The 26,050-nt window shown below is 40.6% G+C and overlaps 1 protein-coding gene across 1 annotated transcript; it reads left to right on the forward strand.

Moving 5' to 3' along the window:
• The first annotated feature begins 4,583 nt into the window (after window positions 1–4,583).
• Window positions 4,584–26,035, forward strand: tbc1d31 (TBC1 domain family, member 31). The gene is made up of 23 exons (XM_037677118.1): window positions 4,584–4,714; window positions 4,983–5,123; window positions 5,327–5,442; window positions 6,786–6,964; window positions 9,439–9,590; window positions 9,691–9,850; window positions 12,100–12,300; window positions 12,383–12,547; window positions 12,656–12,735; window positions 12,839–12,985; window positions 13,741–13,874; window positions 14,140–14,273; window positions 14,372–14,551; window positions 14,624–14,856; window positions 16,498–16,570; window positions 16,712–16,791; window positions 16,892–17,027; window positions 17,968–18,060; window positions 19,918–20,046; window positions 20,162–20,356; window positions 22,566–22,635; window positions 22,854–23,030; window positions 25,890–26,035. Exons 1-23 carry the CDS (start codon window positions 4,641–4,643, stop codon window positions 26,033–26,035), a joined length of 3,195 nt encoding a protein of 1,064 aa, XP_037533046.1. The 5' UTR covers window positions 4,584–4,640.
• Window positions 26,036–26,050: the final 15 nt, after the last annotated feature.

The following is a 26,050-nucleotide window of genomic DNA, read 5'->3' on the forward strand; positions in this document are numbered from 1 at the left end:
CCCCCCCCCCCCCCCCCCCCCCCAGTTCCCCAAGGTCCACCCAGGGATTGAGGCCAAGACACCTCTCCATCTGGACCGACCGCCAGGCCCGCTGAGCTCCAGACCAGAGAGGGACAGAGCCCCGAGGGCCGCCAGAAGCAGTACCAGCAGCCTACACACCCGAGGGCCGCCAGGACCCCCACAGACCGCAGTCAGCCCGCTACCAGATGGAGCCAAACCCCACCAGGACGACCCGGCCAAGAGCGCCCGCCCAACCAACCAAAAAAAAAGAAATCTACTCAGTCTAAACAATATTCATATCTAACTTTGTTTCAGCTGCTCTGCAGTCGTTCAGATACCCAGCATTACGTAGTCGGTATTACACAGTAAAATATTAATATAACCGATTTACAAATGCGTTTGTATGCAAGTCAGTAAAAAAGCAGACATCTATGAAAACTGGGGTTGCGGTGTTTGATTTTATGCATGCGCATTATTAACTGTAAAAAGGTCAATGGAAATGCTGTAGTTTCCATGCCAGTAGGGTTGCCAGATAAGAAATTAACTATTGTACTGTTACTTTATAATTATTGTATTTTGACCCAAACTGTCTTACAACACTCACTCAGCACGTATGATGAGGTGTGTTGTTTGGTGAACATGTGCACAGAAAAGGAGGGGGTTAAAAAAATAACATAAAATTAAATAAATAAATAAAAATTAAAAATAAAAATATATATATACATGTATATACATATATACAAAAAAGCTCTACAGTGACTGGTCTGAATGACTATCGGCCAGTGGCCCTCACCCCGATAGTCGCTAAATGCTTAGAAAAACTGGTCATGACTCACATCAAAACAACAATCAACATCAACGAGGACCCTCATCAGTACGCATACCGTGAGAACCGATCAACAGAGGATGCCATCTCTTCTGTGGTCCACACTGCGCTCAACCACCTGGAGCAGAAAAACTCTTACGTCCGTCTGCTCTTTGTGGACTTCACATCTGCCTTCAACACCATGATCCCCCAAACCCTGATGGACAAACTATCCACACTAGGACTAAGCCCCTCCATTTGCAACTGGGTACTAGACTTCTTAACAAACAGACCACAGTAAGTGAGGATCCACAACTTCGCCTCCTCCACCATAACCCTCAGCACTGGCTCTCCTCAGGGATGTGTGTTGAGCCCCCTCCTGTTTACTCTGCTCACGTATGATTGTGCAGCTACCCATCCAGGCTGTCACATTGTAAAGTTTGCAGATGATACAGCGGTGGTGGGATGCATCACAAACAATGATGAGTCCAGCTACAGGCAAGAGGTGGAACACCTGGAGAGCTGGTGCTGAGAGAATAACCTTCACATCAATGTGAAGAAGACAAAGGAGATGATTGTGGACTTCAGAAGGAACAAAAACATCTACACCCACCTGAACATAAGAGGATCTGCGGTGGAAGTGGTCTCCAGCTACAAGTACTTGGGTGTACACATGAATGACAACCTCAGCTGGAGCAACAACACCACCAGCCTGATCAAGAAAGCTCATCAGAGACTCTACTTCCTCAGACGGCTGAGACGAGCTGGTCTGGGAAGCTCAGTCCTCACCTCCTTCTACAGGTGTGTAGTGGAGAGCATCCTGTGCTCCAGCATCAACGTGTGGCATGGAGGCTGCACAGCTGCAGAAGGAAAAGCTTTGCAGAGAGTGGTGAAGGCTGCACAGAAGTCTGTCGGAATCAGCCTCCCCACCTTCACAGACATCTACACCTCCAGATGCAGGAAGAGGGCCACCTGCATCATGAAGGACCCCACTAACCCAGCACACACACTTTTTGCCCCACTCCCCTCAGGAAGGAGGTTAAGGAGCATTAAGTGTAGAACCACTAGACTGAGGAACAGCTTCTACCCTGAGGCTGTTAGACTCATGAATCTCTAACTAGAATAATCACTGTGAAAAACCATATCATGTTGCTGCTGATCTATTTCATGTTGCTGCTGATCTGTTTCAATGTTGCTGTGTTCATGCGTGCACACATCTGCTCACAGACTCATGTTCATGTTTGTGCTGATGTTCAATGTTTTATGTTATGAGTGCTTAGTGTATATTTAGTTTGTTTTTCTTAGTTCATATCTTAGATGTTATTATTGTTTTTCTTATACATTTTATTGTTGGATGTAACTGGGACCCCGTGTACATAATTTCGCTCCACCACATGTACCACATGAGGTGCGAATGACAATAAAGAAACTCTGACTCTAAAAAGAACAGCCCTCATCCGGTGCTCGGCGTGACGTCATCGAGAAGAATTTTGACAGTCTCCAGAAGTCCAAACCTCCAATGTGTCGCACGCTAATTGGCTATTACAAGTCCGGCCTGTTAGCCGCCCGCTAACTAACCAACACATCCGAACTACAGTGAGAAAACTGAACCACTTTGTACAACGTACACCGGCGGACACAAAAGTGGATAAACTTACCTGAAATCTTCTAAAGACCAGCTCCGACGACAGCACAAGATTTCTAAAATCAATCAGTCCCAGTTTTCCAATTAAAGGAAGAGCAATCGAAGCTGCGAACCAGTACCGGCTGATTAAAGGGATGCTTCGGAACCATTCTCCGATTTCCGACATCTTTCCATAAGCTTCAGGCTGACTGAAAGGTCCAAAATTAAAACCTATATGTGAAAACAACCCAAACCTTCTTAAAACTCGAGTCCGCTGCTCCTATGCTAAGTTTCCATGACGTGGCTAACCAAAGGGCTAACTTCCGTTTCACTCAGCCACATCCGGTTCAGCTTTTCAAAATAAAACCTAACTCGACCAAAGGCATGTCGACTGAAACCATACCATACCAATTTATTTATATAGCACTTAAAACAGCAACAAGGCCAACCAAACAACAAACATTTATAAAAGATAAAGAACCTGTTTCTGTCAAACCTTTGGTTTTGGAGATTCAGTTTTATCAGAGGAATTTATTAACAAAACATAAAGATATAAATAATTTATTTGACTTGAAAACAATACAAAAGGATGTTCAAGAACATTTTTTACAGAACGTTTGTGCTTGGTAGTTTGATTTTAGAGAAACTTTAAAGATAATTGTTAAAATGTGATAGAAATGCAAATAATAATAATAAAGCTATGACTTAATCATTAGACGCTAGTACTACAAGACTTACAAAGTTCAACAACATTTACTTTAAATTTTCAGGCTGACCTAAAAAGGTATCATTAAGCCTTTTTGATTACTTTTATTTCACCTGTTTCTGTTGATGTACAATTATCTCATTAATTTAGTAGTTTTTGTAAAAAACAAACAAAAAAAAGATCAGCACTTTTAACCTTAAGGAAATAAACAAGCACAGGAATAATTTGAACATTTAAATTAAGTTTATTTAAATAATAAATAAATAAATAACATCTGACCCTCCAGAGAGGAAGCAGCATACGATCTGAGCTGAAAAGCAACCTGTGGAGGTTTACACATGGAAAAAAAAACATTATTATGTTGTCGTTATCTTTTATGTCTGACTGAACAGGAACAATATATCTGTTTGTAGTTGTGTACTTTTACTAACCTATAATGATAATATAATTTCTATGTTGTGGTGTCCGCTTCTGAGGCACAGCCTTTCAGCCTAAAACAAAAATTGATTAATGTAAGGTCGATTCAACGAGACACCAGACGACCAGGCCTAACAACACAGTTTCATGTTAGAGATTTCACAGAAATACAAATTAAAGTTTTTATGTAAAAATGTCCAACAATTACTGATTTTCTTTTTTTTCTTAAATTGTAATTTCAGAAATTGAGAAAACGTGTTTAAATATATAATTCTTAAAGTTTTAGTATGGCTAGTTTACTATGTCACTGCAGTCTTGATTATAGTATTACATTAATATACACATGTCATTTTGCTTAGACTACTACTGCATAGATATCATATAATCATGTTTATATGTTTATATCTATGAGACTACTTTTGCTAATGAAGTAGATTTACAATTGAGTATATGGTTTTAGTGGTTGACTATGTATAAAATTTCAAAAAATAAAAAAGTGAAACATGCAGACGTTATTTAAAAGTAAGTTTATAATGAACTTACACGTAGTTACATTGCATGTGCTACAACAATTCATGTTTTCAGATTTTTCTTTTATTAAAACTGTGCTAAGTTTTTGTAAAATTTGCTATTTCAAAAAAATCGAATCAACTTTATAATAGTCCAACTATGGACAAAAACAAAGTAACAAAAAAAAATCCTTGATGGAGACATGTTAAACTCAAACTCCCAGAATGCAAGGTTGTTCGTCATCTTTGAGCGACCAGATAAGTGTCTCGAAAAGAAGCTAAATCAAACCAAACTGAAGCCGTTTGTCCTTATAATTCTTCAGTTTTTAGAGCTCAGATAAATTATTGGTGACTTAAGATGTTCGAAAGCGTGTGTGGTTATTTTTAAAAACTTTTATTAGTTGTTTGTTGAACCGGAATGTTGCTTTTAAATTTCGCGCTGTTTCCTCCGCCTCGCCTGCGTTTAGCCTGATAACCTGTTTGCTAAACATCCGTTTAACTCCAGTCCGAGCAGCAACATTAGGCTGAATAAAGAGCTGCTTTCTTGATGTCAGCAATGACTTTTCATAGTATTCTTTAATGATGGAGGTGACGGACATCGGAAACAAAGAGGAAGGGAAAGTCTGGCATAGAAAACCAACCTCGGGGAGGAGGTAGGTTGCATAAAATGTCCCTTTAAACACGACTTTCCCCAAAAGTGAGCACCTGGGGCTGTTGAATGTTGCAAGGTGAATTATTTTAGCAAAGATTATCAAAAATAGTGTAGAGTAAGTGTTCATTTGTGTCAGGGGAGCTCATTTAAGACCATTTTATATTAATCTTTCACCCCATCAGTGTGTCAGAATCAGATCTGATCCATGAGGAAGTGCTAAAAGAAAAGGTGTTCTTCATACCTGCTCATCTACCTGTTGTCTTCCTCAGTGTGTTGGTGACAGTGGTGCGAACTGTCCAGCAGGCCAAGACTGTTCGCTTCCTTCATGTGACCTTTGACACCACAGGAGACTCTTTCCTGGCTGGAGACCATCATGGCAACATTTATGTTTTTGACATCAACAGAAACAGGTGACTGACTGACTGTGGACCATACAGACTAGAAAATACTCACACAAATGTTTTTTTTCATCCTTATTTCTTATTCATCTACAAGCAAACATCAGTGTTTTCATCATAAATGCTAAGGTTAATTTAAAATTGAAGCTGTCCTTGTAGTTTCAAGACCCACCCCACACCCGATCTTAATATTTTTATCTTTTGTCGTTGCGTAGGTTTCGCCTGGTGCAGAAAACGGGACAAGCTTGCACTGCTCTGGCGTTCAGCCTCCGCAGAACCACAGAGTTTCTTGTTGCTTTGGCTGATTACACAATCAAGTGTTTTGACAAAGGTAGGTAATGGAGACATCCACTTTTTATTTTATACCGATTATAAGTTCAAACCATAAATATCACACTACATTTATGATTATAGCTCTAAGTTTTTGCATATCAAAATCAGCTGATCAGCATTTCACATATTTATTTTAAAATCCTGTTGAATGAATGGGGCTGGAAATTAACATTTTTGCAACAAACACTAGAAAAAATAGACTGTAAAGTTACTTTTTATTCTTATTTCCTGCTGCCAAAGATAAAGCACTAATTATGAATAATCTAAAAATGTTAAGTCTGGTCCTCTGGACGTTCAAAAAACAAAACAAAGCAAAACAACAACAAAAAAATACGTAGAAATGTTTCGTCTTTCATCCGAAAGACTTCTTCAGTCTGATCTGATTCATCTCTTTCGGATGAAAGACGAAACGTTTCTACGTATTTTTTGTTGTTGTTTTGCTTTGTTTTGTTTTTTGAATGTCCAGAGGACCAGACTTAATTTTTTTAGATTTTTCTTCCTGGATTATTGAGCATGCATCAGGAAATAATGAATAATGTTTTAGTGTGTGTCTGTGGCATTAGCAAAATACAACTAGATCAATTTTAATGAAACCCAGGAAGTGATCCTTGAGTGAACCTCTAAAACTCATTCAATTTTAGAGTCAAATCAAAATTTGTGTTTGTAAATGTGTTTATATTGCACATTTAAAAACAACTGTTGGCCAAAGTGCTGCACACAAAATCAACAAATTACAACAATAGTTTAAAAGACAAAATTAATTAAAAACATGACAAGATCTAATATAACCACATTCAACACTAAATTGTCTGTAACTCATTCATTGTTACAGATATTAAGTTCAGGCTTGGTGTGGTAGTAGCTGAGAGTAATCCCCGGTGCAGACTCAGAGCAGTGTGATATTTTTCCTTTAAACTTTAACATTAATTGTTGTCAAAATATATTGTAAACTGCTGGATATAAATTAAACTCTTGTAAAGTAACCACCAACTCATTAATGCTTGGGGTCAAGCTAATTCAAGATGGCCACCGCGGCTAATCAGTCTTTGTCAGCACAAAAATGGCTGTAACTCTGTCAGGTTTCTAGATGTTGAGCTACATTTGACGTGGTAGTAGCTGAGAGTCATCCTAAACACTTCACACCAGACTGGACTGAAATTCTTCTCAGCATGAAACTATTTTAATCTAAAACTCTGCCATGATCATGGTGGAAGGTCTTTAATCTTCTTAATGTTTTCGTATCTCGATAAGACACAAGACCTTCGTTATACTTTTACTCTGACAAATGTCTCGATCTATTTTGTGTTTTGTTTGTTTTAAACTGGATGTTTTGTTCTGTAGACACCAAACAGCTGATCAGTTGGATGCGAGGTCACGAGGGCGCGGTCTCATCCATCTCGGTGCACAGCTCCGGCCGATACGCCATCAGCACGTCATCAGACACGGCTCAGCTGTGGGACCTGGACACCTTCCAGAGGAAGAGGAAGCTCAACATCAGGCAGTCTGTCGGCATTCAGAAAGTAATCCACCAACAAATGCTTCATCAGTCTCAAAAGAAAATACTTGATGTTCAGTCTCGGAGACTCAGGATGGAAAATATAAAATTATATATTTACATTTTTTGGGGTGGATTCAGGTTTGTGTTGAATTTTTAAGCTTTTTAGCAACACAAATGTCTGAGTACTCTTATTTTAAATCTAAACAGTATAGTCAAGTCAACTTTATGTATAAAGCACATTTAAAGCAGCAGCTGTTACCGAAGTGCTTAACAGTAAAATGAATGGGATTAATTTAATGGGGGGAAAAAAACAACAATAAAAATAATGATAGTACTGAAATTTAATTACAAGTATCAAAAGAAAAACGTAGAAATGTAAAGCAATAAAATACACAATGTGTGTAAAAAGACAGAGAAATCAGGTGGAGATTTAAAAACAGGAAGTGATGTGGCCGGCCTGATGTTGGGGGGCAGGTTGTTCCAGAGTTTGGGGCTCATGACTGAAAAAGCCCGATCACCTCTGAGCTTCAATCTTGTTTTTGGATCAGCCAAAAGCAGCTGATCAGATGATCATTCAACCTTTATTTATGTAGTGAACTAAGCCTCAGGTCAAAACCTGGACCTTCGTGGGACAGGAACTGTTATTTAATTGATTTGAGTCCAGAAACACAAATTAAGCTCATCCAGAGACTTTCTAAGTGTGTCCTGCACTAATCAATTGAAAGAACACACTCTTTTTTTATTATCACTACTATTTTACAATATCTTGATAATCAAAGTGTGTTTAGTTCAAATTATTTTTAAATGTTGAAGTGAACTACTCATTTTAAATCAACTGTGAAACAGTATTAATGATTTTTAATCCTCATTCAAAGTAGAAATCAAGTTAGATGTCTGTTACAAAGTAATTATGCATTTTGATCTTCTGTCTGAAATGAGAAGGAGTGATGTCGGTCAAAAGTCGGAGAAAGTCAGAAAGAAGTTATTGGAACGAACTGTCATGTTGTTAAACCTAGCAGACGGTAAACAAGAGAAGCTGGCACCTGTGAGTCTCTCATTTCGCCATAACATTTCTCTGTCTGTTCTTAAAACATCTCACTGTTTTTCTGACTTGTAGTAACCTCTTACGTCACTAAAACCACACCCCTGTTGGTTCTTTCAACCAATCAGGATTTCCCAAAAAAGGGACCGGAAGCGAACTCTTTAAAAGTCGACACTTCCTAGTTCAAAGTTCCGGGGAAGAACAGAAGTTCTGGAGTTCAAAGTTCTGAGACATGAACCAAAGTTCTGAGAGCAGAACCGAACGAAAGTTCTGAAGTGCTGGAGTTAGTTGGGAGTTCTTTCGAGTCTCGCGGGGATTATGGAATCTTCCACATCTGAGTGGAACTCTGGGACGGGCTCACAGCTCATGTGAGTCCACCCGGGAGGTGAGCGTGCTGTTGAACGAAGTACTGTCACTACTCCGGACGTTTCTCTGCTATCCTACGGAGACGCTGAAATGGTAACGCTGAAAGAGAACTCTACACCGAAGCTGAGATATCTTCTGCAAGGTAAAGAGTCGATTTCCACTACCGAAGTGTACCGAGGTAGAGCTGGGTTCGAATGGAGGGTGTCGTTCTTCGTCAACACATTTTCCCTCACACATCTTTTCTCTCCATTTAAACTCCTTCATTCCCCATCTTTAAAACTCTTCTATCTGCCAGTAATTAATCCAGATATTTTCAGAAATGTCTGTTGTAATTAGTTGCAAGTGAGAAATCATGGCCGTATGATTTCTCATTGTAAAGCTCATTAATTATGCTGTGTTAATTGTAATCAATCTGCCAATTAATGTAAATGTGTGATGTGTTTTTAAATCGTTTAAAATAAACGACCCACTGTTGTTGGTGAGTCAGAAATTTAAACACGTCTCTGTCCACATTTACTCCACAAAGCACGATATGACTTAGTCCAGAAAAATGAAAGAATCCGTTTAAATTAAGTATAATATCATGTACTTGAACTAGTCCAGATATTATAAAATGTAAGAGAGCACCCCTGAGCTGAATCCATCTCTTGCTCTCTCACTACATTTATACAGATTAGTCTCATTGAGCGTCGAGGACTCTTTTACAAGAGAGACCTGATTTTAAAGATGTAAATTTTAAAGAAGTTTTAGAGATCAAGATGATAGCTACAGTAAGTTTAAATCAAAAATGAAAAATTTAAATCGGCTGGAAGTAGGAAAATAAAATAAAAATAAAATAATTCTGGTGTGTGTGTGTATATAATTTTTTTGTTTTGTTTGTTCATTAGGCTGTTGAGTATCAATCACTTTAAATTCAGCAGTTTCATCTGCAGCCTAATTCTCTGAGTCAGAGATTAATTAAAAAAAAAAATCATCATAAATGGTTTAATGTTTGGGTTAAACATTCTCAAAGTGTTTTGTGTAATTAGGGTGAGGCTGATTTTTTCCAGTCCGACAGTTCTAACGATTCACTGCTGCTGGTGTTCCAGGTGTTCTTCCTGCCTCTGAGCAACACCATCCTGAGCTGCTTCAGTGACGACTCCATCTTTGCGTGGGAGAGCGACACACTCTTCTGCAGGTACCAGCTCCCTGTTCCTGACTGTGGACCCAGAATCTCCTACAAGGCCTTTGCTGTCACACGGTGGGTCTCCGCCTCCTCTGACTCCAACGCCATCATCTCATGTTGGAAACTTCACAGTCAAACTCTGCTCGGCTCTGAAACCTGCGTGTTGTGTTGACAGTGATGGTAAAATCCTGGCCGCTGGGGGCCGCTCCAACCTGCTGCACCTGTGGTGTTTGGACAGCCAGCAGCTGCTCAGGGTCATCCAGATGCCTTCTCAGGTTCGAAGCGTCAGGCAGCTGGAGTTCCTGCCTGACAGCTTTGATGGAGGAGCCAGTCAGGTACAGACACAGACAGAAAATTCAGCTTTTATGTTGTTGTTGACTAAATGTCTCTGACTTTACTGTAAATGTACTGAATATTCAGAAGAAAACACACTTTTATATGTGCAAGCTTCACTCTTACCTCGTTCCTCTACAAGTAGAATCTTATTTTATATATTGTGTTTGAAACATTTCTCACTTAAAGAAACTGGTCCAGATGACACGATTTAACCTTTTTTGTTGTTTCTACCTGAATGATTGAATTTACAACACTTTTTTTAACCAATTTGGCCTTGGTGTTCTCGGGCTGTTTCTGTGAGTAGCAAGTTGGCCACCTGGTCTAAAACATTTGATTGTTGTACATGATGACTGATTGTTTTGGATGGGTGTGCTCTGTTTGCACATGTTAAGTCTACTTTTGAGATTCCAACAGGAGGTTGGCTTGAAACACAGCAGTGAAGACTACTTATGGGGCAGATCTGGTTGGCAAGCCGTAGACTGAGGAAGTCCTCTGGATGGGGGACGAAATATTTGTCACTTAAAGAAACTGGGCCAGATGACACAATTTAACCTTTTTTGTTGGTTGCGTTTGTTTCCTTTCTTTTTGTTTAATCAAACTTGTTTTGTTTGTGTTTTGGTACTAGCCACAGTACTGATAGATCAGAATAAATATTCAGCATGAACAGCCTTTCATACAGCACCTGTCTCAGGTACATCTGACCATTGTACTTACCTGTTTGGCAGGAATATGAACACTGTGAAGACCCTATTCTGTGGCTCTGAGTTGTCAGACTGCTTTATATTTTATGATGTTGGGATTAGGACTGTTTGAAGCATCAGACTTTTGTTCTTTTTGTAGCTAAAAAAGTTTTGTATGACTCTTTATTTTGAGTCTCCTGCTGAAATAATATCACTTCTCCACTTGATCTTGCCGAGGTCGGACGCTTCTCCCTTCCCCTCCGCTTTGCTACTTTCTCTTGTCTGTAAAACTGCTTCTGAGACTCTTGCATTTCTTCCGAACCATAATTATGGACTTGTTTTGATCAGTTGGTCCCTCAACTCAATTTACAACATTTCTTCCAAGAGACGACAGGCTTTAGGCGAGCCAATTTGCCCTGTTGGCACATACGCAGCTGGACATCTCATCAACTTTAAGATGTGTCTATCTCTGCTGCCGCTTGTGGATTTTAAGGACACATATTTAATTGGATTTACGATAACTGGTTCCTGCCTTTTGGATTCGGCTGGTTGCTGGTTTTATCAACAATCAAGGAAGTCGTCGACAGCAAATTGGGACCCGATCACGCTGCTTGCCTTTATGATGGCTTGGTTCGTGCCTCAAGTACCCAGACTCAAATGCTTTGGGCAGAATGGATCAGATCTCTGGGATTTTACTCAGTCATGTTCTTTTGGTGTGACCATGTAATTTGGACATGTTGGAACCGTTTGGACCAACACAGACTCAAGGTAGATGTCATTAAGTTCTGCCTGTCCCCAAAACATCTGTGCGTTTATCTGAATTTGGCTCCCCTGGCTGGCCTTGAAGGTCATCTTATCTGAATTTGCCTGGAGAACATGTGATCTGACGCTCACCACTCCCTCTCTGAGGAATTTCCAACTCATCAACAAGATGAAACCAGCTGAATAAACTTTGTGTCATCATTTCAGAACTCTTGGATTCCCATAGGCATTGTCCTTGGTCATTCCCCAACATACCTCGAGAATGTTTACGGATCTCACCAGAGGAAATTGGCTGATTATTCCATCCTTATCAGAACTCTTACAGTGTCCTCGAGAGCATCCATGGACATTGCTCACTGCTCTCGTCGTCTCCCCCCCTCTGCGGAATGTCTACCTCACTATGTGCTGTTTGTGCGAGGTGTTTTTTAAATATTAGTTTTTCTTCTCAGCCAAGAAGAAAAAGTCATAGGAAGTTTTTCGCCTCCAATTCCTACGTGTCCAGTTTCATTACTTTTTGTCTGTCTAAACAGGTCTCACTTGTAAATGAGTCTTCTAGGCTCAATGTGACTTATCTGTCTGAGTAAAGGTTGAATGAAAATAACCTGTTCCTGCACTGGAACATAAAGGATAGAGCTGGGTTTTGGTGTTTTCTAGGTGTGGATAAGTATGGATAGATTCTTCAAACTTGAAATGCGTAGGAACCTGGATGCGTCGCCTACATGCTGGACTTGTTGTTCTCTAACTGCTCAGTTTGCCCTGCAGTTCTTGTAAACACTCTGTGAGTGAATGTTTTTCTGTCTCCACAGACACTGGGTGTGTTGAGCCAGGACGGAGTGATGCGTTTCATCAACATTCACACGTGTAAGCTTCTCTTCCACATGGGCTCCGTCGACGATGCCATCACCTCAGTGGCTGTCAGCCCGAACGGACGGCACATCGTGGCCATCATGGATAATGGGAGCATCAATATCTACAACGTTCAGAGTCTCACCCAGGAACTAAACAAGGTGACAGGAAAGTCATCCCATTGGTTGCTAACGGGTTCTTCCTTTCCCGTGTGTTCATGCTGAGCGTTTCATCCCTCTGCAGCCTCCTCCATCTCAGGTGGCCGTAGTCTCCGGAGGTGCTCAGAACTTTTCACACATCAAGATGAAAGTTAGGTCAGAGGTGGTGCAGAGACCAGCCAAGAGCAGCAGGCAAGCACATGTAAAGATACTAAGACCACCAGGGGGGTCTTCAGCTGAGGATAAAGAGGTAAAAAAAACAAACACTAAAATAACTTATTGTTCATTAAATACAAAGGACAGGATGTGTAAGTTGATGAAATATTTATGTTTTTATGTTTCCTGTTTTAAAATCTAGAACGAACTACCAGCTGGTCTGAACAAGAAGAGACTGGTGGCTCTGCTCAAAGCATTTGGAGAATATCCTGCTAAATATAGGTACAATTCTCCTTCCTAAGAGGGAGAGTCTGTGAGTCGTGCATGGGATGTTGTGTTCGTGCCATCTGTGTTTACGTGGTTGTTTCCTGCCTCCTTGTTGCAGGATGTTTGTGTGGCGGTCTTTGCTGTGTCTTCCAGAGAACCACGCAGCGTACAGCAGTCTGACCGACAAGGGCCTGCACTCGGCCTTCCTCACCCTGCACCAGAAGTACCCCATCAAGAGTCACAAGCTGCAGAGAGGACTGCAGAGGTAGTTCTTTTCATGCACACGTGAAGCACCGAGCAAAAGTTTAAAGCTATCCTTAAAATGTGTTCACACTTTGCTTCAGAGGAGCCAGACTTTCTTCTCCAGAGTCTCCAGTTAACAAATCTAAAGTCTTCAGAAGCTTGTCAAAGGTTTTTTTTTGGACTTTTGCTGCTTTTTTTTTTTTTTTACTGGCGCTTTGTCCAGTCTTTGTGCCTGACCATGACGGTGTTTTATGCATTCCTAAAAGCCACAACAGTCACCATCAAAAAGAGCAACGACGGACGCTGAAGTTTAACCAGTTTAAAAAGATTATGTTTACTTGAGTTGACAAGAAGTAGACGTTTACAGTTCAAGCTGGACAAGCATTCAGCTTCTTGACTAATGACTAATGGGCACATCCTCTTACATCACTCTGAACTCCCTATTGAGCTGAGAGACATCCTGCTCTGCAGCAGGACCTAATAAGTTCATTCAGAGTTAAACTAAACTACATTCCTACGTCTGAAAATATTCAGAAAGTGAACTGGAACTGGGTAAAAAGCAACTAAAATAAATATAAAATATAGAGAACAAGACCATTTTAAAATGCTGCCAGAAAATCTGTCTCCTTTGAGGTAAATAATAACAAAATAAGGGATGGCTTATAACTTTTTCTCAGTCCTGTATGTGCAGCTGTGCTGCTTTCTTCACCACATTTTGATTCCAGACTCAGATTCTTTGATTTGTGTTGATACAGTGTGATTTCTGTCTTCCTGCAGGGTTTTGTCCGCTTTAGCTCACTGGGCAGCCATCTTTGGAGAGGTGGAATATCTCCCTCTGGTGGCGTTTCCTTTCGTTAAGCTTTTCCAGAACAATCCGATGCTCTGCTTTGAGGTGGTGGCCACAGTCATAGGTATCTTTCACAGCCGTTCATGTGTTCACATGCAGAAGGGAGAAAACGTTCCACCCTGACTCTTTCAGCTGCTCTGAGGAAAGTTTCAGCAGCTGGTCAGCAGTAGAAAAACCAAAATGGTTCTGATTGTGCAGCTAAAACCTTTTAACACAAACTGATTTACAACAGTTTTACTTTTAAAACTTCCATTACTGACGGTAAATCTGTGTTTCCTCATTCCGTCAAAAGGTTTTTGAGTCAGCCGTTTGTTTGTTTGTTTGTGCAGTGAACTGGTGCCAGCACTGGTTCGAGTATTTCCCCAACCCTCCTCTGAACATCCTGAGTATGGCCGAGAACGTTCTGGCTCACCACGACAAGGAGCTGCTGCAGCACCTGGTGGACTGTGGCATCACTTCACAGGTAACTTCAGCCTGGTTCAGTCCCACTGGTGAAGCTGGGAGACAACATGGCTGCTCATGCAGGCGTGTCCTTCTTTTATGTGTTTGTGTTTGTCCCAGCTCTATGTGTGGCCTCTGTTGGAGACACTGTTCTCTGAGGTTCTGACGTGTGATGAGTGGCTCAGACTGTTCGACAACATCTTCTCCAATCACCCTTCGTTCCTGCTCATGGCCTGCGTGGCCTACATCATCTGCTGCCGGGAACCCCTGCTGCTCTGTGTGCAGAAGCAGGACTTTGAGGTACTCCTCTTTTAAGCAAACATTCTTTTTATCTCCTTCACAGATTTACCTTTTACCTTCTCTCGTCTCCAGTACTTTTTTCACCATCGAAACAATCTGGATGTCGGAGCCATGATGAAGGAGGTTTATCGGCTTATGAGCAGCACGCCAGCTGACATCCACCCCCGAACGATGCTCTCAGACTTTACACCGCTCACCAGCGGCCAGTACCCAGTGTTCAACCAGTACCCAGAGTTCATAGTGGAGTACCAAAGCAGGGAGAGGGAGAGAATACGACTGCAGGAGATGGAGTACCTGCAGGAGAGGTGAGATGAATCACACTGAGGCAGGAAATGGTTCTATTAAAACATTTGTCTCACTTAACAATAACTGTGATTGTTTTCCAACATTTGACAAACCTATTTATTATTTCACCTCTTTAATAAAGTATTTTATTTTCCCAAGCCCACTTCTGTTTATTGCTCTGGTGATGGTATATCTGCGTTGTCCAATATTTGTTTACAGCCTTAAACATTGACTTAAAGTAGCTGATTTTATTTAGGTCAAAAGTTAAAATAATTCTTGTCCCCCGTCATGGAGCAAAGGGGGGAGGGGGTCATTGGAAATACCTTCCGTCAGTCCGTGTGTTGTGAGCATAACTTGGAAAAAAGTGAGGTACAGACTTTCATCTGGTGTGTGGCTGCATCCATCCATCCATTTTCTTTACCCGCTTATTCCATTTTTGGGTCACGGGAGTCGCTCGTGCCCATGTCCAGCAATCACTGTGCGAGGGGCGGGGTACACCCTGGACAGGTCTCCAGTCCATCACAGGGCCACATAGAGACAAACGAGACAAACAACCATTCACTCTCTCATTCACACCTAGGGACAATTTAGAGTTACCAATCAGCCTAACATGCATGTTTTTGGTCTGTGGGAGGAAACCGGAGTACCCAGAGAAAACCCACGCATGCACGGAGAGAACATGCAAACTCCACCCAGAAAGGCCCCTGGACCGGGGTTTGAACCAGGGACCTGCTCGCTGAGAGGCAGCAGCTCTACCAGTTGCGGTGTGTGGCTGCATCTAGGTGTAAAATAGTTCCTTTCAAAAACTGAGTGTCCAAGTCAAAATCCAAGATGGCTGCCACCATATATACAGGTAAATCAGTCACGTCTATCATTTGAGGAAACTATGCTTTCTAGTTTTTATATTGCTTAAAAGTAAAGTTTCCTCAAATGACTGAGGTGGCCGAAGATTAAACTATGGTGGCCAAGACCACCATCGACCCCCCTCTGGCTCAGTCATTGCTCCTGGTTGTTGATAAAGTTGCTCCCTCTACTCATCAGGATCTGTCACTGTGCTGCCTCGAACGAGGAAATAAAAAAACTACCCCTGTTTTTATTCTTTTTGGTTTTTTTTTTATTGAACACAGGACTTTAGCATGTTGTTTTGTTTTAGACAGGGTTGCTCGTTTTCTTTTTGACTAACAAATTTAGGTCATTTTACTATAAGTCACCGCATAAATAACTAACATGTGGAAAATGTTTTCAGTCCAGACAAATGTTAATTATAATTTAAAAAACTGACATTAGGGTTTTGTTAGACAACTTTACCGCCTGATAAAGAGCATCACAAACAGGGATTGTTTGAGTTGAACTACTTCATACACAGAATATTTTTTTTCAGCATCTGTGGCTCATTTTTGATCCAACTGCAGAACAACTTCATCCAAACCTAAAAATCTGAAGTAATTCAAGATTGATGAAAAATATGAAAGACCTGCTCAAGTCAGAGTTCAAGTTCTATATGGGCCCAATGGAAAGAGCCTTCAGGCCAGATATGATCCATGTGCCATCAGTTGACTATTACTGGTCTACATAAAATAAACAGATCATCATCAGAGCTGTGAACTTGAGATGATTTATCTTCACGTAACCACTGACAGATGTGTGTGTGGTGTTTTCAGACAGGAGCTGTCAGAACTGCGTTCAGATTTTGTGCGTCGACAAGCTGAGGAAAAAGCCTATTTTGCACAACAGGTAGTTGTTTTTTCACGATTTCCCATAAAATTGTATCATATTGTAGTTCTCATGATCTGCAGTTCACCAGTTTGTAAAATCAAGCACCTAAGAATCTGTTGAAATGAGTTGGTGTCGTTTTTTTAATGGTTTTGATTACAGGGGTTGCTACAGAAAGCAGCAGAGCAGCGCAGCCACATCCTGGCAGAAGAAGAGGCGAAGCTTACAGAGCAGAGAACAAAGTAAACATCACAAACAAACAGTAAACAAAAGCATTTTAATGTGTCCTAATTCTGACTGAAATGAGACTGTGATCTCATGAGTCTGCTCTGTCCGGGTCAGACTGGCAGCCATGAAGAGAGAGCTAAAGGTGAAGGAGTTCCAGCTGCTGGACGCCACGAGGAGACGTTTCCTCCAGCAGCAGACGGACCTGCGGGCCTCACAGATACAAAAACTGGACCAGGAGATCAGCAGGAAGGTGATCAGAACCGCCCCAGTATCTTTGTACCGTTTGTCACAATTCTGTGATTCCTGTGCATGAGATGATTCATTGATTGAAAAGATGAGCAGTTTAAGGAGCGTTTTAAATTCTGTACATTGAAAAGAAACCAAAAGATGGTTAAAACTGGACCTTGATGTTCCAGTTCAAGGGTCCCCGACCACCAGACTAAGGACTGGTATCACTGTATGAATCATTTGATACATGGCCACTAAGAAATTATCAATCTTTTTCTTAAAGAATGTATATAAATATATTACTGTACATACATTTGTATGCTGAGCATTTTATTTTGAAAAAGACCTCTTCCTGCACCTCTTTCCTGTTCTCGCTGCAGTTGCAGGTCTTTTCAGCTCACGCCAGCAAAACAAACTTCACCAGAAAACTTTTTCCTCTCGAGTCCATAGGAAAGTTGTCTCGTCTGAAAACGGTCTGTGTCTCAGCTGACGCTGTGGGATCTGATGCTTCATCAGATCACAAGTTTGGGTCCAACATGGAGACAAACTTGTCACAGAGAATTCTGACTGGATCAGCCTCGTCTTAACACAGACTGTCCTGAACTCGAGAGTTATCTGTTCCCATTAGAACATTCAGCACGTTCTAATGGGACATGCTGTTTAAGGAGTTTATTCTAATTGAGCAGGTTCTAGTGAAGCATGTTCTAATGGGGCAAGATCTAATGTGGGTGTTCTAAAGGAGCAGGTTCTAGTAGAGCATGTTCTAATCTAATGTGACAGGTTCTAATAGGGCATGTTCTGATTGTTCTCTCAAACCTGCTGCTGAGAAACTTTCTGGCCTGTAAAATGAAAATGTGTCAGATTTCCTGTGGGTTCTTACCTAGTTTTATTAAAAATAAAAGGTGGCAGCATATTATTATTATTTTAAATAAATACAAATGTTTCCTTCCATTCTGCTGCAGATGGATCTGCGTGAGAAGGAGACGGCCGCAGCGGTTCAGGACCTGGAGGTCCGACAGATGGAACTGGAGGCTCAGAGGAGACGACTCGAGCAGGTAGCTCCCACATTTCCTCCACGCTCCTTCTTTTCTGTCACCTTAACAACTTTTTACAAACTTTTCTGTAATGTGACCAGCAGTCACATGGCAGTCAGAAATGTACTTCTAAAATAAACGTGGTCTCTAATTTCTTGTTGATTTACTAAATCACCTCCCAGCATTAAAAGCCTTGTGTACATGTTTTTTTAACAACACACAAAGTACAAACTTTGACCGGTTGCACAATAAATGTCAGAAATATATTAAAAATATATTTTTATTTGCATTGACTGTCTTTGCTGGTAGTTCTGTGGGTGACATGTAGTTTGTAGAGATCTGTTATGCACAAATAAAACAAAATTATACAATCAACAGTGGAGGGCACAGCTAGCCAAGAAGTTGGTTAAACCACTAACCACTCAGTTAACTGTCAGTCTGCGTCACATGTCTTTGTCTCATTCCAGCTGATGCTGCGTCGACCAATCACATGTTGTCACATGTACACATATTCAGCCAACATCACGCCTAATGGACTCTTTGAGACGCGCCCACAACAGACAGGAACAAACTTGTGAATCTTATTAGCAGACTTAAAGTTGGCCAAACCTAATTTAGGGAAGCTAATTTGGCTAACTGTTTCCAAAGTTAGCGAAAATGCTAATCCGCTCAATGGAAAATTTGTTCTGCTCTTAGCTGTTAGCGAATTAGAACTGTGCCCACCACTAAAAATCAATAAAATGGGTAAAAATAAAATCATGAATCCATATCAAAATATTCATATTTAAGGTACACTGACATACCTGTAAAATAAATAAATAATACATAAATAAATATAAACTTTATTGTCAATCAAAATTGTAATGCAAAGTTGAACAAAATTTTGTTTAATTTCTCCACATCAGTGTAGGAGTTCATAATTTACATGAATTTTATAGACTTTGGTGTTTAGAGCAGAAGATGTAGTTCTGGTGCAGATTCAAGTAATGTACAACTGTTAGTGAATGTTCCTGTATACACCTAAACATATGATGCACGTAAACATGCATGTACAGATATCTACATATATTTTGTATATAAAAATATATATATGTAGATATAAGTACATACACAATACACACAGCAGCCGTGCCTGAGTGAATTCCCATATACTGCTTGTTGTGGGTAAGGTTTTTTACTGAGGTGTGTCTGTGGCCGTGTGTGTGTTTGCTGTTGTGGTCACTTCATTAGTGACCTGAGTTCAGCCGTCTAATAGCTCTTGGGATGAAACTGTTGCAGAACCTGGTGGTTCTGGTCCTCAGTACCTGAAAGTATCTCTAAAAGTAAGAACTATTGAAAACCCTGTTAAAACAGGAGCAAGTGTTTATAGATGTGATCTCCAGTTCTTCCAGTTTACATTTCTGGAGCCTAACGAGACCGGACAGGTTCTGATTCTGCTGAAGTGTGGTCCAGCTGGAGGGCTCAGAGTCTGAGAACGCCTTCTGACCCAGCTCAGTCCAGACTCGTGGAGCGCTGAAGGTGATGAAAGCTTGAGATTGAAGACTGTGATGGTGCCGTTTACAAACATGATGGACCCAGAACACGGATCTGTAAATACATGTGTACGGATGTAAGAGTCTGTGGATGTGTAACGGTGGCCATTTCACCAGACTATATAAAGTGTGACAGTGATAAGCAGTAGGGTTAGACGGTGCGTCTTCATTGATTGATAGTCCAAGATATTTATGAGTCAATGGATAATATGTGTGGAGGTAACAGTCAGGAGAGCAGATGATCCCTGTCATTACCACCTCTACATCCTGCTGTCCTCTGTGGGAAAAATACTGAATACTGTTCTTGTTTTGTTTCCCCTGCTTTTCTTCACAACCACTGTTTCAGCATTTGCTGAAGGAGCAGGAGCGTGTAGGACGGGAGGTTGAGGAGGAGGTGCAGCAGAAATTGAGGGAGGCAGAAAATGTGGAGAGGAGCTACATGGAGCAGCTGCAAGGTGCAGAGTCTGACATGCAGGTCAGTGACGTCTGAAAAACACTTGAAACATCAGAGTCAACACAACTGTGATACTGACACAAACACGATCTTTAAGTCCCGTAACGGTTAAATTCCTCCACACGCACACTCGCAGGCCCTGGAGGAGTCACTGGCAGAAGCGTACCAGCTGGGTGTGGAGTCTGACTGGCAGAGGGAGGTGGTGGAGCGTCTGCAGCGGGTCGACGCTGAGCAGGAGAGGAAGAGGGAGAGACTGGCAGAGGTTCAAAGACAAACTCTGGCAGAGGAGAAGAAACTGACTGACACCATGAGAGACGTGGCAGGAAAGAAGGTGAGAGCAGCACGACGTCTGTGATCAGTGGTCTGCTGTCGCAGGAAATACTGTTTGTACTTTTCAGCCGTTACGCCTCCGTTTTTCTTACAATTTGTGACCCCCGCATCATAAAAATATGTCAAAGCAAGCTGCTCGATCAGGAATAAATAATAACACACTAGTTAAGATCTTCATCTTCAAATGGACTAAACAGAAATATGAAAAATAAATCCATACCATACATACCATTTTATTTATAGAGCACTTAAAACAGCTACAAGGCCAACCAAAGTGCTGTACAGACAGAACAACAGGTAACACACAAAGCAACATACAAAATGAGGTAAATCAGAATATAGACATAAAAACGATGCAGATAATGACGACAAACCAGTGTGGAGCATACAGGATCAAAACACAGATCCTCTGGTGTTGAAAGCTACTGAATAGTAGTGAGTTTTTAAACGGGACTTGAAAACCGAGAGGGAGGGGGCCTGTCTGACAAGCAGAGGTAACTCGTTCCAAAGTCTTGGTCCTGCTACAGAGAAGGCCCTGTCCCTCTGCGCTTAAGACGAGTTCCTGGAACTGTGAGGAGCAACTGGTCCGCTGACCAGATCCACAGACAACAATGAGATGTTTGTGAACCAGGTACAAACACCAGCCCACCAGCTCAATAATTAATAAAGTTTAAATGAGTGACACAGAAAGTTGGACTTTTCATGATTAATGTGGAATTTAGATTTTGTTATATATTTAATTTTTTGAAGATCTTATGACCAAATGTTCAACTAAGAGTTCTAATGTTGCACTCTGTTTGAACTGTCTAATCCTTCCAATGGTTTTGTAAACAAACTTTGTGTTGTACGTCCAGACGCTCGCTGACTTTTACATTTTTAGTGTTTAGTGTGTATCTTAGATCCTTGTATACTGTTTCTTTTTACACTTTATATTTTTGCTATTGTTGGATGTAACTGGGACCCTGTGTACATGATTTTGTTCCCCGTCATGTACCACATGCTGGAAGTGACAATAAATCTACTTGAACTTGAGCTTCCATTGTATTGAGGTCAGAATTTTCTCATCAAAAACTGGAAGGATCGTTTTATCCACGGTAGTTTCTCCTACATTTAAAGTTCTGCCTCTTCCACATCAGGACTTTTCCAAAACAACTTCTAGTTTTCACAAAGTGACTGAGGCTTAATGTTTACTCTCTGTTTCAGTCTGCTTCTATTTTTAAGACTGCTGTCAGGGAGTGACAGACACAGGTTACCATGGTGACCCTAATGATCTACTGGCAGCATCTCTTCTCATCTTGGTTCTCTTCACACTTCTTTTAGTATTTATACATCAAAACATTTTAGATTATAACCAAAACTAGAGAAATTGCATTTCCTTTGAAAATGCAGTGAGAATATTTATTGCTGAAGAACTTGCTGAAAAACAGATGAAATTACTTAAAAACCTGCTAAAATGTAGCTGAAATGGAAGAACAAGCCTAAGTTAGCAGAAGAGAGCAGAATGAACACATACTGTATTTGCTGAAATAGGTTTAAATAAGCAGAAATCAGCACAAAGATTTGAAATTTAGCTAAAAAAAAAAAAGCTTAAATTAGAAAAAAAAATGTCTGAAAAGGTAGAACATGCTTAAATTAGTAGAAAAAAGCAGAAAGAACACATTTGCTGAAAGAAGTAGAAATGAGCACAAAAAGTGGAAATGATCTGAAAGAAGCTGAAATTAGCCACAAAAAACAGCTTAAAAGTAGCTGAAAAACATAAAGAAACTTAAATTACCAGTAGGAAGTGGAGAGAGCACATTTTTGCTGAATGAGGTTGAAAAAAGTTAAAATGAATGCAAAAAATGTGGAATTAGCTGCATAGGCTCAAATTAGCATAAAACAGCTAAATAGTAGCTGCAAAAACTGAAACTAACTGAAATAAGCTGAAAGGAGCATGACAAGCTGAAATTAGAACAAAGTTAATTTGGCTGAAAGAAGCAGAAATGAGCAAAGAAAACAACAGCTGAGAAGAAGCTTAAATTAACAGAAGTTAGAAGAAACACAAAAATGTAGTCAGAGTTCTTACTTCAAAATGTCAGTTTTAAGAATGAACATGATCAGAAGTTGTCATTCAACTTGAAGATGGAGACTTTTCTGCTGTTGATAAACACAAGTATTGTTAAAGTGTGTGTTTTATGTTCATATCTGATCCTGGTTGTTCATATTTGTAGTGGGAGGAAGTGATGAGCACCAGAGCCCAGATGCAGGAGCAGAGACGGTCTTCATGTTCACTAAACGCAGGTATTCACCCTTTCATTTAAAGCATCCCTTCTTCCCTGGCAATAATCTACTCTGACCTCTGACCCTGCAGCTTCACTTTAATCTCAGAAAGTCATTTCAGTGTCCACACGTGTATCAGAGCAGGGTGTACTTTTGAACCATGTGCTTCATAAAGTCCCACACGAACCGGTTCTGTAGTCCAGACATGGATCTGATGGATCATCACTCTCATGTGTCAGATGGGCAGAGACAGACGAACGTCCAATCGCTGTGTCCACCTCGGGGACTTCTCTGCAGACCTGCTGGTTCTGCGGGACACGGAGGAGCGAGTCCAGCAGTGAGCTCACAGGAACCTGCAGGAACCAACATGGTGTGTCTGAACAGTACCTCACCTTCAGGGAGCAGCTCCACCAACTGTGAGTCACTTCAGATGTTTAACCAGAAGAAAATCAGCATTTATTCATCCACCGTACTTACCGGTCTATAGAACACACCTGACTGTAAAGCAGCACATACTAAATTTAAAATGAAACTCAATTTTGTACATAAATAAGATGCTCCGGTGTTTAAGCCGCGGGTGTCCACAATTCAATATCAGAATGTGTACACAGCTCCTGGCACAAGTGCAGCTCTTGTTGTACAAGAATCAACCACCAGATGGCGTTTCTTAGACTTTGGCTTGCTTTCAACACACGGATTGTGATCATCAGGGTCTTCATGATGCTTCGCTCTCTGACTCATTGTTACCACTAATCTACTATGGTAAATAACCATTCAACCTACAGAATGAACACAATCTAGTCTTAGCAGAACACACTACTGGTAATCACTGCAGAGAACAGGGCTAAACACCTACGTAACCAAAATTATTAAAAAATTTACATCCCGGTAAATTTTACTCACAATTCCTACTTGAGGTCATGTGACCAGCAGTACCCGGAAAAATACTAAGGTACGGTAAATGTTTATTAAATGACTGCCATTGATTTTTATTGTTAAGCACGTTTTGATAACAGCTGCTGTTTTTAAAATGTGCTTTATAAAAACATTTGATGATTTCTGCTCCGCAGCACACGAGTCATGAAGAGGGGGAACACCCCCTCCCATTCTCTCTCGCTGTGAGCGTTATTTACCATGCACAGAAAGATTTATTTTTTTAACTTTTACTTAAGAATGTACCAGTAACATAAGCTACTACATACAGTATGGTAAATGCAACATTTTTTTCAGTCAGGTCATCTGGACAGTTTCTTTTTTTTGTGCTGAAACGTTTCACCTTCGATCCAGAAGGCTTCTTCAGTCAAGGAAATACACAACACAAAACTGATTCTTCCCCCAGCAGTTTACTCCAAAGTGGAACAAACCAGTTAACCAGATGGTTTCTTTGGCAAGACCCCTTCTCCATTGCTGGCCCTCTTCCTTCAAAGAGACCATCTTTGGATCAACATAACTGGTTTGTTTCACTTTGGAGTAAGCTGTTGTGGGAAGAATCAGTTTTGTGTTGTGTGTTTCCTAGACTGAAGAAGCCTTCTGGATCAAAGGTGAAACGTTTCAGCACAAAAAAAAAGAAACTGTCCAGATGACCTGACTTAAAAATGTTGGATTGTATACCTGGATTATTGAGCATGAACTTTGTTGGTATGGTAAATGGTTGTTTTATTTCTGAACAATGCCTTGTTAAAAAAAAGTCAGAAGGAAATTTCCTCTTCAAAGTGAAACTGTTCTCCTCATAGTCTGAGATGACAGACTATGTCCCCGGATGGATGGATGGATATTTGTATGTTTGTATGTATATTTGTATGTTTGTATGTATCTATGTATATTTGTATGTTTTTATGTATCTATATATATCTATGTATGTTTGTATGTATGTTTGTATGTTTGTATCTATGTGTTTTTATGTATTTATATATCTATGTATGTTTGTATGTATGTTTGTATGTTTGTATCTATGTGTTTTTATGTATTTATATATCTATGTATGTTTGTATGTATGTTTGTATGTATGTATATTTGTATGTTTATATGTATCTATGTATGTTTGTATGTATGTATGTATATTTGTATATTTGTATGTATGTATATTTGTATGTATGTATGTATATTTGTATGTATCTATGTATATTTGTATGTATGTTTGTATGTATCTATGTATATTTGTATGTATGTTTGCATGTTTGTTTATATGTTTCCATGGTGATGTTTACTTTTATGGGCTTTTCAGTCAGAACGTGCATGGTGGAACTGCTCCTCAGCTGCAGTCACTGTGTCCACACAGTCCCTCCTCGGCTCCTCCCCTCACCATTTCAGGATATATTTTTTTATTTATTTCACTGGTATTTCAGTTCAATTCAGTTTATTTATACAGCGCAAAGTCACAACAGAAGTCGTCTCAGGGCACTGAGCAGAAATATTCATATACATAAAAAGTCAGTTACAGTAATAACATTACTTATCTAAGGAGTCAGCAGATTTTTAAACAGGAAATCTGATCAAATCTTGGGGGGGAGGGGGGGGGTGTTCTCATGACTCAGCGACAGTACGTACGGTACCTCATTGGTCATTAGGGTAACTTCTGGTCGCAGGGAAGAGGCTGCCTTTAGCTTTTTTTAACTAGCACTCCTGTATTACGAGTAGCTAGCTTAGTGTTACATCAGTGCCGACAGGTGGGTGGGAGGGGGTGCGCGCGGTTTGGTAGACAGTGTGCTCGGTTCTGTTGACGGGGTGGGGCGCCCCGTCCTGCTGGTATAATGGTAGGGGAAACACTGTGGGTATTTAGAAACAAAACTGGAGCCATGAGCGAGAGGTACCTGTCATGAGCACCTGTGGTATTCGCTCTGTCTGTGGGGGCTGTGTTGGGTGGGCCCAGGTGTGTCCAAGGAAAATGTTATTCAGCAGCAAGAAACTTGGCAGCCTGTCAAAATAAAATATAAAAATTTAATATTATAATTTTTTTAAAGTACATACATTAGCCACTCCTGTGTATAAGCCACGAGGTCCTGAGCGTGAGAAAAAAGTATTGTCTTATACACCAGCATTTACAATATTCCTCTCCTTTATAAGACTTTCCAGCCGTCCTGTTAACAACAACTGTTTATTTACAAGTTCTGATTAAAGTTCATGTTCTTTGTTCCTCCAACGACTGAGTGAAAGATACTGTTTCATCTGCTTCTCTTCTGTTCCTCTGGACTAAACAACATTTAGAATTTTTTTTAATTTATGCTGGGATAAGTTTTTTTTTTAAATCTGAAGTCTTTGTCTTCGTGTCCTTCCAGTCTCATTGGACCGAGGCCGGGCCCAGTTGGACAGCAGTGAAAGACAGCTGCTGAAGGAAATCCGAGAGCTGAGACAGAAGCTGGCAGCCAGAGCTAAAGAGTCCTCCTCACAGTCTGTCCACACGCTGTCCTCTGTCTCCCAGTGACCACACGCTGTCCTC

The sequence above is a fragment of the Nematolebias whitei genome, chromosome 5, assembly GCF_014905685.2.
Source record: "Nematolebias whitei isolate Nwh7 chromosome 5, NemWhi1, whole genome shotgun sequence".
In the NCBI taxonomy this organism is placed as follows: Eukaryota; Metazoa; Chordata; class Actinopteri; order Cyprinodontiformes; family Rivulidae; genus Nematolebias; species Nematolebias whitei.

Excerpts from the sequence above, each read along its gene's own strand:
- tbc1d31 (XM_037677118.1), top strand. The coding sequence starts at position 4,641 with ATGATGGAGGTGACGGACATCGGAAACAAAGAGGAAGGGAAAGTCTGG. Across the intron at positions 14,857-16,497 it reads ATGGAGTACCTGCAGGAGAG|ACAGGAGCTGTCAGAACTGC; the intron begins GTGAGATGAATC and ends TGGTGTTTTCAG. Across the intron at positions 22,636-22,853 it reads TTCATGTTCACTAAACGCAG|ATGGGCAGAGACAGACGAAC; the intron begins GTATTCACCCTT and ends CTCATGTGTCAG.